We start from the raw sequence: 16,444 nt of genomic DNA, 5'->3' as shown, positions 1-16,444 counted from the left end.
CTTTTTGTTGTTAATAATTTTGGTCTCCAGCGCCATGGCATGTTATAGATCTTACTATGTTGCTGGAATTTTGTTAAATCTAATTTCAACATTAATTAATTTCTAGAATAAGCAATGGAAGTTGTTACAACTTATAAAAAACGAAACTTTGAGGGCAAGGATTCTGAAACCAGCGCCTGAGTGACACAGAGGGTGGGGGTTGCATCGCCGGGTTGAAGTTGCGGTGGTACAATCTGGGTCGGATACTCGGATCTAGGATATGAGCACAGCCAGTGGTGTGAGCATAGTCATTAGTTTTGAGGTTGATCATCACTCATGATGATGATGTTGTTCACTAATATCTTCTTCTTCTCCAATCATGAATTCTGATTCAATCCCAGGAAAAGAGAGAGAAAGCGGATTATAAAAAAAGGGAAGAGAAAGGAAGAGGAAATTTTGGAGAGTAAATAAATAATCAGATGTATAAGGTGTATTGTATTATTTGCTTACAAATTAATCCAATGGCTGTAATTTTTGGTCCAAGATGGACCAATACTATCATGGGTCCAAGCTAAATGCCACCGTTAACATAAGGATCGTGTTGCTCAGTATAATTCAAAATCAAGATTTTTTTTTGTCTATTTACAAATGAATAATACTAGGAGCATGTACCATATTACATACATCTCAATACATTTTATTCAGTCGATTAAAATTTATATGAGTTCCACCAAATTATGTGAATCTCATATAAACCGCGTATGAGTGTGTGTGTGTGTGTGTGTGTTGAAGAATGTATTTATACACTCTTCGTTCACAAATTTTAAGGGTGTACATGCTTGACTTTATAATCCCAAATGAGGAATCGAGAAATCAAGTGATAAGACTCAAGCGGTTAATGAGCTCAACCAAATGACGAATTGTTCAAGAGAATACGAATTTGATTCTTGTGCAAAACAATTTTGTCAGGTTTTACTTAACTCACAACCTTGTTAGCGAATGTCCTATGACACTATTTAAACATTTCAAAATAAATAGTTACTCCTAAAAAAAAGTCAAATATTTCAATTTCCAATGCATTGCATACTCACATTTTCATGAATACTTGCCAATTATGGTCCTTAAAGAGTGTCTTGTTGGCACTCATTAACATTTCCCTTATTTTTAGGATTAAATATGTTTTTTGTCCCTGTAAATATTTTAACTTTTCATTTTAGTCTCCTTAACATTTTTCTTCAGCTTTTGGTCTTCAAAAAATGTATATCACCACTTTTGGTCCTTACTTTTAAGTCAACTCATGTGTAATATTCAAATTTTAATTATTTTTGTCCACAGTCATGTTTAGTACATTAAAGATTTTTTTTTTTGCAAAAATTTTAATTTTTTGAACAAAGAATGAATTAAATGAGTTTTTATGTTTTAACACTTAAAAATTCATATGTAATTTATATTTTGTTAAAAAATCTAATTATTTTAGAAAGATTATTATAATATTATAAATATTTTTTTAAAAAAATTATTTAAAATTTTGAATAATAAACACGAGTTGATTTAAAAGCCTAAATTAAAAGTAGCAATGTAGAAATTTTGAGGGTCCAAAAACGGATGATAATTTTATTGTTTTTTGAGGGGGCGCGGATGAAAATTTTATTGAAACTAAAAGAAAGTTGAAATATTTATTAGTAAAAAATATTTAACCTTTATTTTTATTTTCATTTTTATACAAAAATGAATGTCCAAGTCTAACCATGTTTTTTTATTTATTTATCTTGGGATAGAAAATTCAAGCATATGATTTAGAACAGTAAATTTAGAACACGAGAATATTTAAAACCTAGTTAATATATAATTAAACCTTAGAAAACCAAACACGACCTAAATCTCTTTCCAAAACCCTACACTCTCTCTTTCTCTTTCTCTTTCTCTCCCATACCGCCACTCTCTAATTTCAGTTTTCTCATTCTCATCAATGGCGAAACATTCACTTGACGAAGAAACAACCAAGAAGGTTATACGACAGGTTAGTAACCGTCGTTTTTGCTTAATTATTCAACTCTTATGTCGTTTTGATTTATCTTAATTTTTTGTTTGTTTGAAACTGCAGGTTGAATTTTATTTCAGTGATAGTAATCTTCCCAGGGATGATTTCTTGAGCAAAACTGTCAATGAAAGTGAAGATGGAAGTATCCTTTTACCATTTTGCCCTCTTTTGTTTATCAATTTGGTTTAGGTTTTTAGGGTTTTGTTAATGTAATTGAAGGTAGTTAAAACTATTTAATGCCGACATAAAACACGATAGTGATAGTTACATGTAAATACCGATCATTTAAGAAAATTGAAGTACCGGCGGTACCAGTAAAATTGTGAAGTACCGGCGGTACCAGGTACGTGCCTGGTACCGCGGGACTCCACTTTTTCTCGTTTTGAGTGAAATTAGCTTTCTCTAATTTTTTACTTTTTAAAATTTTATTTCAATGTTTTTCTTGTAAATTGAACATTTTATCTCTCTCATGCTATATTATATAACTAAACTTTGTTTTTTTTAATGATGTACCCCATACTTTAATTTTTTAAAAATTGTTGTATTTTTTGTACCTGTATCATACCGGGTACCGTATCCGTGTACCTATGTAACATAGGTCGATGTCTGGCAGTTACATTTGTTGTTGGTTTTGGAATGGGTATGCGTATGCCTTCACTCTCATATTTACGTGAAAAATCAAGCCATTCAATTCAATTTTAGTGGGTTAGTTCTATGGTGCACAAGTGAGATAGGTGTTGTATCATATATAAGTTTATTTCCACCATTTAATTAACACGTCTCTCCATTGGATCAAGTGAGATATGATGAGACTTTTTGATCCAATAGTGGAAAAAAAACTTGTCTGGTACAAGACAATTAGTTGTGCACCATAGAATTAGCCATTTTAGTGTCCTAAAATCAGTTTCTTTTCTTCAATTCAACATAACAAACGTGAAAAAAATGTTTTCATTTCGTTAATACCAATAAAAAGTAGGGTAAACCCTAGTCGGTGTGACTCGATTTGTAAGCAGCTGACCTTGTGGGGGAGGACTGGTATTCAATCCCCACAACACATCTTTGGGCGGAGATTACTCTTTTTTTATAGAAAAAAGTTTAGGTGAGTTGGGTCCCTTGGGCTGACTAGGGTCAGGGTAGGCCTCAAGGCTCACAGAGCGCTGACAAAGGTACCAACAGATTACCCACTAACAGAGTCCTAACCTTTGTAGAACCGAAACTTGTCTGATCGAAAGCGTGTCCGGTGTCCAACACATGTTTGTGACTGACACCGAAACTTGTAATTGCACTCAATTCTGGTATTTTCTCAAATTACTGCCGGTGTTGATGTGTCAAAATCGTGTCTTGTGTTTGTGTTTGTGTCGGTACTTCACAGGTCCCAACGTTGACAACAGGAGTTGAACATACGCCCTTGCGGGGTATGAGCCAACTTCTCCTAAAGACTATAGTTTGTTGGGATGCTCTGTGGGGCCACTGTGGTACCAAAGGTCCCACTTACAGAGATATCCTACCAAAATGTAAACCAGGGAAAATAAGCATTCCAATTTCTTCTCATTTGATCAATGCTAAACATGTTTTTGTTTTCGTTGTTGATCTTAACTGAAATTCTAACTACACAGTGGTTAGTTTGGCTTTGCTTTGTTCCTTCAATCGGATGCGAAAGCATCTTAAGCTGGCTGATGATACTAAGCCCGCTGATGTTAAGGAAGAAACTGTCAAAGCTGTTGCTGAAGTTTTGAAAAATGCTGCTTCACTCAAGCTATCAGAAGATGGTCAGTTTCTTTCTCTTTTGAATCCATTCATCCATTTTGTGTATAATTGTTGTATCTAATTTTGTGATAAATTCATTCTAATCAGGCAACTGCAATAGGTTATTTATTTGTGCTATTCATGATTAAAAAATCTATATTACTGCAACTTCTAATTAAACATAGCTGTGTGATTTTTTTCTCTCACTTTGCTGGCCAATTAAGAATAGGATAGATTGCTGTTCTGGTTAATTTAAAGTTAGCGAGTGGTTTTCTTTCACCTTCTATACTGTTGTAGGCGACCAATTTCTTTGCAAAGCTCTAGTAACTATATTTATATGAATCTCTAATTTCTACAACGTTTATATTTTTAATGATGAAGGTCATAAATTTCATGTTTTGAAACTATTGCTAACTCTAAATTAACGATAGATGGCCATTAATTTAGATTATGCTGTTGTATGGTCACCTTCGATTTATGTTGTTCTGTTGTATGGTCACTGATTTAGATTTAGAGTATGCTCACCTTCGATTAACTCTAAATTAATGATCCACTACATGAAATTTATATCTATCGTTAATTAAGAAAACCACAATAGATATAAATTTCATTTAGTGAATCATTAATTTTCTGGATTATGTTTTGAAACTCTCTAAGAGTAGATGGTCATAAATTTAGTTTATTTCTCACTTGAAATTTTGTTCATTGGGCGAGTGAGACTTAGATTGAAAAAAAAAAAGACATTTAACCACATACGTGACATTTTGTTTCTGTGTTGAATGACCACATAACTTGTTACTTATTTCTGTCATTCTATTCGTGCATTCCAGGGAGCAAAGTTGGCAGGATTACTGAACTTCCCAAGCCAGAAGAGGTAATTGAGCAGGTTGAGATAAGAACGATTGCTGCATCACCATTTGAATATACTGTGAAGCTTGAAGAAGTGGAGTCCTTCTTCGGTCAATATGCCAAGGTAATATTAACATCAATGCTTCCTTCAAAAAAAATATATATATATTAACATTAATGCTGTGGTTTACATTCTAACAGTATTATAGTCGGAATGCATCATGTTTGCTAACCTTAGCCTCCGAGTAATGATGCTTTATGTATATTCATTAAATTTCTTGGTGAAAAGTTGAAGCATGGCCTATGATTCTGGTAAACATGAGATTTCTTTAAGATAAATCTGGTATTTGAATCCCGTGGTTAATATTTGAAGGTTTTAGATTATATATTTATTTAACAAAAATAGTTTGGAGTATAGTCTGGTATTATAAAAAATACTTATTTATTTTGTAGAACAAAAAATGTAACATTTTTGTTTTTGATTTCAGGTCAACAGTGTTCGGTTGCCCCGTCATGTTGGAGACAAAAAGTTCTTCTGTGGTACTGCCCTTGTTGAGTTCTCATCAGATGAAGAAATGCAAAATGTTTTGAAGCAAAAATTAGTGTATGCAGGCGCTGAGCTAGAATTAAGGCCAAAGTAAGCATGTTCATAGATTCAATACTGAGTTACTGACTGCTGATGAATTTTAGTGAAATAAAGTTTTTTTTTTCTGCTGTATATTATTATAATTTCTTATAGGAAGAAAATTAAGAGTATATAATCCAATATTTTCTGTCAATCCATTTGACAAATACATATATTACAATAAGCGTCAATTAATATCTATATTTATTAAAAAACTGTAATTGATGGTAGTTGCTTTAGAGTGAGTGATTATGATTCTCCTGGCATCCCTGTATAAAAAACTTCAATTTCTGCATTTACTAACTTCTACCTGTGGGGCGTAAGACAGTCTTGTCTATATGCATATATTGTCTATATGCATATATTGTCTAATAATATTGTATATATTTACTCAATGCAGGCAGGACTTTGACGCAGAAAGAGAAAAGGAATTAGAAAAGCATGAAAAATCTCGTAAGAATGTGGGTTCCAACCACGAGGAGGATAACACAAATACAGAAGAAGAGTAAGATTCTGAAATTCTTTTAATCTTTACCCCTAACCATAAAATGAAAGCAAAGTAATTGACTTCATTTGTATTGTTACAGCTACCCTAAAGGCTTAGTTATAGCCTTCAAACTAAAGAGCAATTCAGATGAAGTTCCAGAAAAGAATAATGACGTGACCAAAACAGATGAGCAAAAACCCTCTGAAGTTGCTGCTGAGGAAAGTGATCAAAAGATGTCAGAAAATGATGACAATGATAAAGAAAACAATGGAGTGAACGAAGGAAAGGAGGCTGAAGGCGAAGAAAAGGAGCAAGAGAAAAATGGGGTGAAGGAAGAAAAGGAGACTGAAGTTGAAGAGAAGAGCCAAGAAAACAATGGGGCAGGTGAAGGAAAGGTGACTGAAGGTGCCGAAAAGGGCCAGGAAACTGGGAAAAAAACAGCTGTTATTTTCAAGAACGACTCAGATGTTGTCTTACGTGAAGATTTGAAGGTTGTGTTTCAGAAGTTTGGTGATGTGAAGGTAAATATGGTTTTTCCCGTTCTCCAGCTGTTGGGACTTTCTTCCTTTGGTTTGATATTTATCTATGACTTCATAGCTATCTATTATTGTTTAAAACTCTTGTCTTTTATTTATTTATTTGGATTTCTTAGCACTTTTGAAAGATACAGTTTCCTTCTTTTGTTTTAATAACCTGACCGTGGTTTAGATCTTTAACTCACATTACTAAAAAATAACTTTCTGAATTATCTTTGCTAAGAATTGACTTTTTGAAATTTTCTTTGCTTAAGACATGTATATTGATGTTATATTCATGTTTATTGCACAGTACATAGATTTCAATATGGGAGATGAGTCAGGATTCATTCGGTTTGATGAACCTGAAGCTGCTCAGAAAGCACGTGCTGCTGCAGCTCTTTCGGAAAAGGGGGGCTTAGTTGTGAAGAATTATATTGCTACTCTAGATCCAGTGACCGGTTAGTTTTATTTTTACATCTTATTTTTCAATCAGTTGGGTTTCATGTGTTAATTATTGTATTTTCTTCTAATGTTTCTAGTGACAATAATTTTTTTATGGAATAAACGCACGCTTCATATCATGAGAATTTACAATTTCACAAAATGTTATAATATTTAAAATGTAAATTGATATCTCATTAAATATCATCTTGTTTGAACCAAACAGACCCTGAGACTTATTCTTGATTGGTATGTAATCAGGTGAAGCTGAAAAACAATACTGGAGCCAGCTTCGTGGTAAACAAGATATACGCAGAGAAAGTTTTAGCAACCGAGGAAGGTAAGTGGCACACAACTATCTCTTAACCTTAATGATTTTCTCTATTTTTTGGGATCACTGGGGTTAGTGAAACTCAAACTAGAATACTAATTATATTAATCTCTTTTCAGGGGAGGAGGAAGGTATGGTAGAGGAGGCAAATTTTCGCGTAATAGAGACAATGATTCTGGACGAGGTCGCCAAAATAAATATAGAAAGTATTAACTGCATTCAGGGTTATTTATAACAACGCCGGTTTAGTAGCTGCTTCAAGGGTTGCCTGATTTTGTTCTCGGCTACTTTCAGATTTTGTGGTTGGTTGTATAACAGTATTTTTAGTTAAGTTTCAATTTGGCAATGTAAAACAATTAATTATACATTACTTTCTCGTGTTATTTTTGAATTAATTTTGGTAAGTTAACACTGACGTGTGTATTTTAATTTTTTTTATAAGTAAATGTTAGTTTGGTAGTATATTGTTAGTAGGTAAACAAACGCACCTTAAACTTAGTAGGTAAACGTTGTTTTTCTCACTTCTTATTGGTCAAAAACAATGGAGAGAGAAAAAGGAAGAGAGAGGATAACAACATCATGTGAGTATGAGAGAGAAAGTTGTCCAAAAGTTGTCAAAAAGTGGTTGTCAAAATATCATTTCTCAAATTTTTATGTGTGAAATGACGTAAGAACTAAGGTCGGTTTGTGGCATATGCATCATAGTGCACACAAAAGAACGTAAAACTTCATTATGTGTATGAAATGACATTTTGTGGTATTTTTCTAGATTTTTTTTTTTTAAATATGTTCAAAATCTAGTGACAACAAGTTTTAAAATTTCAATCAATTATAATCATTAGAATTGCCAACATTCTACTTTTATCATAACACGTTTCATTTTATACCCATGTCAATCTAGGTTTAAGACTTTAAGGTCAGGTCATTTTCATTAAGAAGATGAGGGTGATTTTAGTTTGGACCACCTAAAGTTTTGGTCCAAGTTGGACCACTTTTTTTTTACCATTAGATTTGACCATCCACCATATCTTATTATGGTTCACCCACACAAAATACAAGCCATCAACCCATTCTCTCTCATAGTCTCATTGCAAACACTCTTTCTTTCATCTCTTCCTGCTCTCTATGGTGTTCTTCACAACATGTTTTTCTTTCACCAACCATTATAAAATTAAATGTGTAATGGTATAACTTAGAGGTTTTAGCACTCAATTAAAAGTGTAAAATCTAATTGTGAGAGGAAGCACTCAAGTAATCTAATTAGATGTAAAATCTCCTTGATTAATTGTTAATTAATAATTTGTTTCTTTTGGTTCATCAACAACAACGAATTTGTTTTTTTGTTCTGGGTAATGTAGGAAGACATCCTTGCCATTGTTTGATCACTAGAAACATAAGCTAGTCAATATATTGATTCTCAAGTTGGCAATGAACTGGAAATTTCTGAAATTTAATCCAATATATTGTTGATTCCTTTCTGTCACACCAACAAAGCTAAATAAGAAGAAGGAACAAAAAGAAATCGTTTGCATTTTTTGAACCATTGTTGAGGAAAGAAAAAAAAACCACCATTGTTGAAGAAGCTCAAAGGAGAGAGAAGAATGGAAAAGTGAGGAGTTCATTTTGGTTCAGGAGAGAGAGTTGCAATGAGAGAGATGGAGTTAATGAGTTTGATTTGGTGTGGATGGACCATAGCAAGATTTGGTGGTATAATCTAATCTAACCATAAAAAAAAATAGTCCAAGTTGAACCCATCTAATTGGTGGTGCAAACTAAATGCACCCAGAAGATGATAGTTGATTTGAGCTTGAAGGAGGGGTGGTGCCTTGTGTTATTATGATTGGGTTACCCACCCCAAAACAAACAAACAAACAACAACCAAGCCTTATCCCACTAAGTGGGGTCGGCTACATGGATCAAATGACGCCATAATGTTCTATCAAAGACCATATTTGGATCCAACTCATTGACCTCTAAATCTTTTCTAATGGTTACCCACCCCAAAAAGTTTTTTTTTTTTTTTACAAATAAATGACAACAAATTTTATAGGGTAAATTACAGTGACCTCCCCCGAGGTCTATCAAAATGACATTGACACCCCCTCTATTTTTAAAACTTACACTAACCTCCCTTGAGTTTTCATAAAATAGACTAACACTTCCCTTCTCTGTTAACACTGTTAATACTCTGTTAATGTTGTTTTATTTTTTACATCAGTTTCATGGTCACACCATTAAACAGAAAGTAAAAGGGATCATCGTTAGTTTCACGCGGAATTTGGAATCAGAGTGCAGTTTTCTTGAATTGATCCTTCAGAGGCATTCCACTTCCTGGTTTTGCATGAGCATCAATATTGTATTGTTCCTCTAATTCAAACCTCTCGTTATTCTTCGGAAGCGATACAGACATGTAATGTAATATACACAATTAAAGCATTTGTAATCATGCCATGAGAAACTAAATTGAAATTAATAAAGAAAATTGCAATTTGGGGGAGTTATTATTACGGAGATAAAGATAAAGAAAATAGGAAGGGTTTTGTTGTAGATGGCATTGGATTCTCTCTTTATTTTGGTGAACGGTGAAATTGAAATTAACAAAGGAAAAAAATTGCAATTTGGAGGAATAATTGTATGATGGTATGGAGATGATAACAGAAAACTTGATGATGAGCTAATGGTTATGGTTTGACATTGAGTCCAGACGGAAGTGATGGTGAAAACTAACAATGATCCTTTTTTGTTTTCTATCTGAGGGTGTGACTATGGAAGTGAAACCCAAAAAAAAAAGACAGATTAACGGAGCATTAACGGTGTTAAGAGAGAAGGGAATTGTTAATCTATTTTATAAAAACTTAAGGGAGGTTAGTGCAAGTTTTAAAAATAGAGGAAATGTCAATGTCATTTTGATAGACCTCGGGGGAGGTGACTGTAATTTACCCAATTTTATATTTAACCGCTCTTGTATAGTTAGGTAAGTGATGGTCCTTCATGAACTTAAAAGTAACATATTTATTTTATAATTAGTCTGTATCATGAATATCTAAGTTGGTATCATCCGACCGAGGTAAGTTTTACTTTTGGCATAAACCTCTTACTAACCTTCCTTCCATTCTTGAACTTGATGCTTTGAGGATTGGTCACTTAAGAGAGTAGTTTTTTTTTTTGGTTTTCTTTGTTTTTTTTTTCCTTCTTCTTTTCCCCTTTGTACCAAAAAAAGAAGAAGAAGAGAATATCTCCTAGACAAAAATTTGAAGAGAATTATAATAAAATAATTATAATTTACTATTTATATAAATCATTGGTTTATTCAATAAAAAATATGTTTGTCATTGGTCAAATTTAAGAAATTTAAAGAATATTTTATACTAAATAAAGTTTATGTTTTATACTCTTTTATCTATCTACTTATCTATATACTAAATAATGTATTAATAATAATGTTCTGGTTTCTTCACAAAAAAAAAAAAAAACAATGTTCTGGTATGGGCTGGGCTAATCCAGCAATAAGTTCCAAAGGGCTTCTTCCGAAAGGAGTCTAAGAGGTTGTGGCATATGAGCAAACTAACTCATGATAGGACAACCTAAGCTACCAACAGTGTAAAAGAACACGCACCAATGTGAACAATCGACGAGGTCAGTGGCATAAGAAGACACATGCCGATGTGAACAACTTGTATAGTCCGTCCCACAAGAGCATTCACAAACCAAATGTGACTAACCGACGAAGTATGTAGCACAAATCCAACAAAGGATAAGCTCTACAGTTGTCCCTAAAAGGACAACAATTGTCCCTGAATGGACCACGATTGTCCTTCCAAGACAACTGTCTAGGAAATGATGCAGAGGCCTAAGCCATAATCTTCCACTATAAATATTGGCTCTTAAGCCTAGGGTCAGGTGTGTTCACTATTTGCTACATAAAACCTATCGTCCTACACACACCTACTTGAGCTTCAGAGCACATGCAAGTACACCAACCCCATTCGCCTAAAGAAGAAGGCCAAAGGCAACAAAGGAGAAGGCAACAGTTGACGAAAGTGTTATATTCGAAGATCATTCAATGCCATCAACCCCTTGATTGCATGTCTGACATGATTAGTGGCACCCACAAGAATTCATCTAGAAAGTTGTTGAGTTCTGATTTGTAATCAATGTTGGTCACTTAATGTTATTTTTCTCCTCCTCCTCCTCCTTAAACCCTTTGGGACTCTTCAGAATTTAGGATTTAATGATATAACTAACTTCATAGTTTCAGCTTTGAGGAAAATTCGAATCCTTAAACATTTCTATTCAATGTTTTTTTTTTATTTTTTTTTTATAGAATTCATGCCTTCAAAATTTTGAGACTCTCTGTCGTACCCAACTTGCAAAGGCTATGGTTCAACCATTTTTATGAAATTAGTTGTCATAACTTTTAATGTTGTGAATTGATCCACAACTTGCTTGACTATATTACTGAAGAGAAATATTTTAGAAATCTACCAAACTTATAATGCATGCTTTATTAATTAAAGAAAAATAAAAATACAATTAGTTTTTTTTTTTGACAAAAAAATACAATTAGTTTATAATTGATTTTAAATTAAAAATCAGTTTTGCATACTAGATAAATCACATATATTTTATTTTATCTTATTCACATGAATTAAACACGGCTATTGAAGTGATATATTTCAATAAGAAAAAACATTGTGAACTATATGCACGAACCACCAATATATATTACAGAGAATACATATATTCTTTTCTAGTCATGTATTAAATACGACTCTTCGAGTCATGCATATCATGTGAGAACAAATATTATATATGTTAAAATGACAAACTTATTGTAAAAATATACATAACTGTTATTTATGTACCATGTATCTATTATCTATCAAATAATTGTTATTTTTTAAGTAATCACATAGAAATATTGTAACATTTCTATTATTTTATGACAAAAATTATAAACAAGATAAGTTTAATGTATAAATTACATAACTTGAGATGAGGAATATCAATAACATTAATAGATGAGGAACATAAATAACGTTAATTATTTCTTTGGTCTATCATTTTTCTTCATCTATTCTTTTGTATTTTCTTCTTTATCTCTTTCTATATTATTTTTACACATGCATAAAATATAAAAAATACCTTTGTTAATGCACGGGTACCAAAAATGTTACCTATCTAACATTTAATATGCCATTATAAAAATATTAGTATTTTTCTAAATATTTATCCATACTACATTCAATAAACATTTATACATACTATAAATTTTACCACATGTATTACTAAAAGAATATCGTTATTGTTATATTTTGGCTTTAAAAAAATGTACTCCTTCTGTCTCATATTATAAACCAAAAAAAAAAAAAATCACATTTATTAAGAAAACTAAAATTTAGTAGTTTGTAACATAGTTTTTTGTGTTATTTTTGAAATAAGTTTTATAGGAAGATGTAAAATAATTTTCATTGGTTGTTCGTTATTGAGAAAATGAAAAAGAGAGCAAATTGAATGCACTTTGCATTTAATTTTCCTTTGGAAAAGATAATTTTTTGAAACAACATAATTAAATATGATAAAAGTTGGTCTTTTTTGCTTATAATTTGGGACAAAGAAAATGAGTTTTTTTTGCTTATAATTTGGGACGGAGGGAGTATTACTAAAAAAGTTTGGTTCCCCTGTATGGAGCAATGAACGGCCATCTAGGGACGGGTGTGAACAAGGACAGGTGTGGCAAGTGCCACACAAGCCCATACCCAATTTTTTTTATTTATATACCGGATTTTTTTTTGTAATATATACATGTGTCTGTATTTTTACTCATATATTAATAAGGGAACCTATTTTTTTTATTTATATATGTGTCTATATTTTAACTTATATATTAATACAAGGATTTTTTTTTTTAATTTATACACGTCTATACTTTTACTCAAATTTAATACGAAAATAATGTTTTGTACAATTTGTACATCTGTCTGTATTTTTATTCATATATTAATGTAAAGATCTATTTTGTTTTAATTTCTACGCACTTGCGACTTTCTTCTAAAAATAGAGCGCAATACGCTCACCCGTCCGTATGCACGGGTATTCTGCTAGAGCATTTGATTCATCACATGTAACGCATATAGAAAGACGTTCTTAGAATAATTAGTAATTATGTAATTTTATTTCATTTTAAACAGATTGAAAATATATTATTTTTTGTAGATTTGGTTGCTACAACTATTTTTAATATAACTTCTTATTAAGTTTAATAATATTTAATTATTTGACAGAATTTTTTTGCCTCACTAATATTAATGAGTCCAAATCCGCCCCTGCATCCATCTCAACCGTACTCAGGGCCACCACAATATTAAATGATTACAAGATTGTTAACAAAACCTACAACTACCATATTTCAGTTGTTATAATCCAACATATCTCTAATTGTAATAACCATCGAAGTGAATTTCAATAATAATAACAACAACTATATTTCCCTAAAAAAACAAAACAATATTATGCTATACAAGCTTTGCCTGTGATAGTTTTTGTTAAAATAAAGATTAGAGTGCAAAATAGTGACTAAGAAGATGAAATTGTGAGAGTGATCAAGTAATATTTAGGTTGAAAAACATTTAACTTGGTTTCCAATAGAGAGAAATGTGTACTATAATGTACTACATGCGTTTAGCCTTGGAAAGGGGAAGTGTTTCCTGATCTAGTAATAAATTGACTGACATGTGTGTCTGGTTGTGGTGATATTTGGTTTTCATAATTCTCTGAGTGAGAAGAGTAGGAAATTTGGTGTTTTAGGTTGGTTGAAGTTTATAACATGCTCGTTTGTTAATTTATGGCGTCCATTCAAAAACAATTTGCAAAAACCTCAGTAAAGAAGCAAGAGAACGAACCTGATGAAGATAAAGAAATGAAGTCTCTAATTTTAGCAACGGTGAGAGAAGTGTTGCTCCGGTGGAACTATATCGAAACGAAAAGTGAAGAGAGAACGACAGTGATACCGTGGTGTCGACGAGAAACAACAGTTGTGATTGGAACTTCAAATTAATGATGCTGGTTGAGAATGCAACTAACATTGATTGGAATTTTATCGGATAAGATGAATAAAAAAACTCATTTCATGTGAGAAAGGCATTGGAAAAAGAAACAAGAAACAAGAAACTTAAGAATTGCAAGTGCCTTTGTTTCTATTTTAGCGTGCTTTTGATTTTTGATTTATTGAATCTTTAAACCTTCCATCATCAAGATGAAATAAATTAAATAATTAAGGTATAACTTTGTGGTTATATATCAATATGAAAATGTCAATTTCTTTAATCCTCCAATACTAAATGATTTTTGTTTTAGAATTTGGGATTATTCTTGTCACGTACCATCAAAATAATATTAAAAAAGAGAATAAATATGGAGTCACACATGCATGCCTCAATCAGGGTATTTAAATTTGAATAATGAAATATTATGAGCTATTTGATACATTATATTGAATGACTAAGATTTGGTTTAGTGTAAGTCTTATGACTTACACATGATGTCAACTGATTCCAACTCTATTCTTTTATAAGTAAATCTTTATATAATACAAAAGCATACATCTTTGGGCAAAAGTACACGTGGCGTCTAAAGTTTCTCTCAAGCATTTATTGCTACTCTAATAAAAATGTTCAATGCATTGTACATTTGATCAAGAAAGTTGCCTATATTAAATTCATTCCATTTATTTAAAATGAAATAATTATATGTATTATGTACATTTAAATTGAACCATATTGTCTTATCACCGTAAACTAAATTATATAAAGATTAGAACAAGAAGAATAAATATTTTTTTTTCTTTTTCGACTCTAAATATTTTTTAATATCTAAATTTTGTAGTTTAAAGAACGGCACTGCTATATATTGCAAGTGGTTCGTGAAACTACTGTCACGATATTAAGCATTACCCTTTAAAGCATATAACATAGAGTACACTTGATACTATTCATTGGTAAACATAATTAATATGTTATCTCTATTATAAACATCTCTATTATAAACATTTTCCCTATTTTATTTTGATAGTACACATGGCAAGCTTATATTGAAATGTGCATTTGATGTTTTGTTTCATATACACACCAAAATTACATGATTTCTAAGAAATATGGCTTATTCTTACATTTAATGTTTCTTTCTCTCAATCTTTATTCAGACAGCTGATCACGTCATTTTATTCTTGGCTTTTTTTATTGATTTTCACAACCTTAAAAAAACAATTGTATGTATAACAGCCCATTTAATTTCAGTCCAATTTTATCTTATGCAGAATTAAGGTTGGTCAAACTAAATTTAATGCATTTGTTAAAAATATTATACCGAAATCAAATCAAATTAACCAATCCATCTTTGAAAAAAAATTGCTCTTTTATAAACAAATGTTGTTTCCTTTCTGGCACCACCACGCGTTTATTGTCTTTCTTAATCAACTCCCAAATTGTAGCATCAGTGATGCTATATAACTCTACATTTTGTCATCTCAAAATCAATACAATCAAATAATTCTTACTCTTATATGCAGAGTCTTCTTTTTATTATGTTATACATATGCTTTACAGTTGCATCATTAATTTTCTATTACAATGCCACAAGATTCTCCTATTTTGATTTTCCATCTCATGTCTTTTAGCGATGAATTATCTGAGTCAAGGTTTTCCTTATGAGGTCCATATGTCGTTCCATGGGAGCGAGTTTTGTTTTTTCATGTGTGTATATCTTGCTGATTCAAATCTTCGTCATGAGATGTAACCAAATATTCACAAGGATAGATCATATAAACAATGTTCATTTAAAGTAGTGTTTTTGATATTTTTTTTAGCCCTTTAAATTCTAAAGCTTTGATAGAAAGGTGTAATTCATATGAACAACAAATTCATTTTTTATTTTCTCTTTTGAGTTCAAGTAGAATGATTATGAAAAAAAATGTTTTTTTTTTCTCTTTTGTATTTTTTCCATTGTTACAAATTTCTAAATATCCTACTTTGGTCAAGGACTATAAATTTAGATAAGGGGTTTAATGTTTCGAGATTTTGAGACAATATGAAGGGAAAAAACATGTTGAATGATGAAGCATGTGCATACTCTTATGTCCAAGAGTCCTGTTGTTATAAAAGATAATCCAAATAGAGAATGAATAATTTTTATAATTTTTTTTTTCTTACATCAAAATGATATCCAAGTTTCGGTTAAATTTTCTTAGTTTTCACACAAGTTACATTCACAATATGGCAAACTAAAATTCAATAAAAAAGATACCATTGATATCAATAAATAGAAATATTTGTTCTATGGGTATTTTGTTCTATGTTTGATTAAATGAAGAAATATTTATCACTACAATCCATAAATAGAAAATTTTAAGTATCACAATCATTTTCTTGAT

At 31.4% G+C, this 16,444-nt stretch overlaps 1 protein-coding gene across 1 annotated transcript; it reads left to right on the top strand.

The window, feature by feature from the left end:
* Positions 1-1,852: 1,852 nt before the first annotated feature.
* On the top strand, positions 1,853-7,478 carry LA1 (La protein 1). The gene is made up of 10 exons (XM_085707134.1): positions 1,853-1,999; positions 2,084-2,162; positions 3,637-3,789; positions 4,597-4,739; positions 5,104-5,252; positions 5,641-5,745; positions 5,828-6,248; positions 6,556-6,703; positions 6,948-7,026; positions 7,137-7,478. Exons 1-10 carry the CDS (start codon positions 1,949-1,951, stop codon positions 7,228-7,230), a joined length of 1,422 nt encoding a protein of 473 aa, XP_085563260.1. The 5' UTR covers positions 1,853-1,948; the 3' UTR covers positions 7,231-7,478.
* The last annotated feature ends 8,966 nt before the right edge of the window (positions 7,479-16,444 follow it).

Source organism: Medicago sativa, chromosome 1, assembly GCF_051527215.1.
Source record: "Medicago sativa cultivar Bolivia chromosome 1, Bolivia_mono, whole genome shotgun sequence".
In the NCBI taxonomy this organism is placed as follows: Eukaryota; Viridiplantae; Streptophyta; class Magnoliopsida; order Fabales; family Fabaceae; genus Medicago; species Medicago sativa.
The sequence above is the reverse complement of the archived record's forward strand: the minus strand, read 5'-3'. Positions and strand labels throughout refer to the sequence as shown.